The sequence below is a fragment of the Cebus imitator genome, unplaced genomic scaffold (assembly GCF_001604975.1).
Source record: "Cebus imitator isolate Cc_AM_T3 unplaced genomic scaffold, Cebus_imitator-1.0 Scaffold427, whole genome shotgun sequence".
In the NCBI taxonomy this organism is placed as follows: Eukaryota; Metazoa; Chordata; class Mammalia; order Primates; family Cebidae; genus Cebus; species Cebus imitator.
In genome coordinates, this window is record NW_016107742.1 from 377071 (window position 1) to 379009 (window position 1939).

Here is a 1939-nt window from a genome sequence, read left to right on the forward strand (position 1 = left end):
GGCCTCCCAAAGTGCTGGGATTACAGGCTTGAGCCACCGCGCCCGGTGAGCTCATTCTTATTACAAGAGTGAGCAAATGAAGCATTTACCCTGATGGTTACCTAGACCACGATTATTTGGATTTGGGGGAGGGGAGAATCAGTTTTTTAATTTTTTTGTTATTTTTAAGCAAACTTCTTTTGTATCTTTCTTCTAATATCCACCCCTGGACTTTTTGTATTCCAAATGTTTGTGATGCTGAGAAATGAAGTTCATTTTATGAGAAAAAATAAAAAAATTTTTTTAGAGATGGTCTCACTGTGTTGCCCAGGTTGGTCTTGAACTCCTGACCTCAAGTGATCCTTTTGCCTTGGCCTCCCTAAGTGTTGGGATTACAGATATGAGCCCCTGAGCCCAGCCCAGCCAGCTTTTTTGACCCTCAGACTCATGTATAAAATGAGAATGAGAGGTTGGGTGCAGTGGCCACGCCTGTAATCCCAGCAGTTTGGGAGGGTGAGACGGGTGGATCACTTGAGGTCAGAAGTTTGAGACCAGCCTGACCAACATGGTGAAACCCTGTCTCTACTAAAAAGACGAAATTAGCCAGGCGCGGTGGCTCACGCCTGTAATCCTAGTACGTTGCCCAGGCTAGTCTCAAACTCCCGGGCTGAACTGATCTGCCTGTCTCGGCCTCCCACAGTGCTAGGATTACAGGCATAAACCACCTCGCCTGGCCAAAATGTATTTTGTAAGGATGTTGAGAGGCTTGATGATAATGTATGCAATGCAACGAGTCCCCCTTACATCTGTCTTTGGTGCAATAAATACTATTTACTGTATTGCTTAATAAATACTATTATTATTGTTCTTATTGCTACTTAGAGGCATGGAGACAGCAGGGCATGTTGAAACAGAGAGCTAGAAAGAAAGAGGCTCGGCCTGGCTTGGTGGCTCCTGCCTGTAATCCCAGCACTTTGGGAGTCGGAGGTGGGTGGATCACGAGGTCAACAGATGGAGGCCGTCCTGGCCAACATGGTGAAACCCCATCTCTACTAAAAATACAAAAATTAGCTGGGTGTGGTGATGCTCACCTATAATCCCAGTTACTTGGGAGGCTGAGGCAGGAGAATCACTTGAACCCGGGAGCTGGAGGTTGCAGTGAGCCAAGATGGCGCCACTGCACTCCAGCCTGGGCAACAAGAGTGAAACTCCATCTAAAAAAATTTTTTTTGGCAGCGCAGCAGCTGGGAGTGAGGAGCGCCCCTAGCCGGCCATGGGCAAGTCAGCTTCCAAACAGTTTCATAATGAGGTCCTGAAGGCCCACAATGAGTACCGGCAGAAGCACGGCGTCCCCCCACTGAAGCTCTGCAAGAAGCTCAACCGGGAGGCTCAACAGTATTCCGAGGCCCTGGCCAGTACAAGGATCCTCAAGCACAGCCCAGAGTCCAGCCGCGGCCAGTGTGGGGAGAACCTTGCATGGGCATCCTATGATCAGGCAGGAAAGGAGGTGGCTGATAGCTGGTACAGTGAAATCAAGAACTATAACTTCCAGCAGCCCGGCTTCACCTCGGGGACTGGACACTTCACGGCCATGGTATGGAAGAACACAAAGAAGATGGGAGGGGGGAAGGCATCCGCAAGTGATGGGTCCTCTTTTGTGGTGGCCAGATATTTCCCAGCAGGGAATGTTGTCAACCAGGGCTTCTTTGAAGAAAACGTCCTGCCACCAAAGAAGTAACCCTTGTCAAATGTAATGGAAAGGCGGCAGACTTAAGAACGTGGATATGAAGTGCCTAGAGCAACCAAAACCTGGCTGTGCGTCTGCCCTGGTGGGAGTATGTGCTTGTGTGTATGATGCATGTGAGCGTCTCTGGTATATACACTTGGACATACAGGTCTATGTGAGCTCATTCTTTTTTTTTTTTTTTTTTTAGACGGAGTTTTGCTTTTGTTACCCAGG

The 1939-nt window shown here is 48.5% G+C and overlaps 1 protein-coding gene and 1 long non-coding RNA gene across 3 annotated transcripts in view; one reads left to right on the plus strand and one right to left on the minus strand.

The window, feature by feature from the left end:
- Window positions 1-1939, minus strand: part of LOC119468418 — an 8539-nt gene that overhangs the window by 2484 nt on the left and 4116 nt on the right. The gene's annotated exons all lie outside the window — the stretch shown is intronic.
- LOC108290214 (Golgi-associated plant pathogenesis-related protein 1-like) lies at window positions 1218-1777 on the plus strand. Of its 2 annotated transcripts, XM_017509974.2 has the most exons (2): window positions 1229-1374; window positions 1557-1623. In XM_017509974.2, the coding sequence occupies exons 1-2, from the start codon at window positions 1253-1255 to the stop codon at window positions 1621-1623; spliced, it is 189 nt and encodes a 62-aa protein (XP_017365463.1). In that variant the 5' UTR covers window positions 1229-1252. The 2 variants fall into 2 exon arrangements, with proteins under 2 accessions (XP_017365462.1, XP_017365463.1); XM_017509973.2 differs by having other exon boundaries at window positions 1218-1777.

Bases quoted from the DNA above. Each gene is read 5' to 3' on its own strand.
- LOC108290214 (XM_017509973.2), top strand. From the start codon at position 1,253: ATGGGCAAGTCAGCTTCCAAACAGTTTCATAATGAGGTCCTGAAGGCC.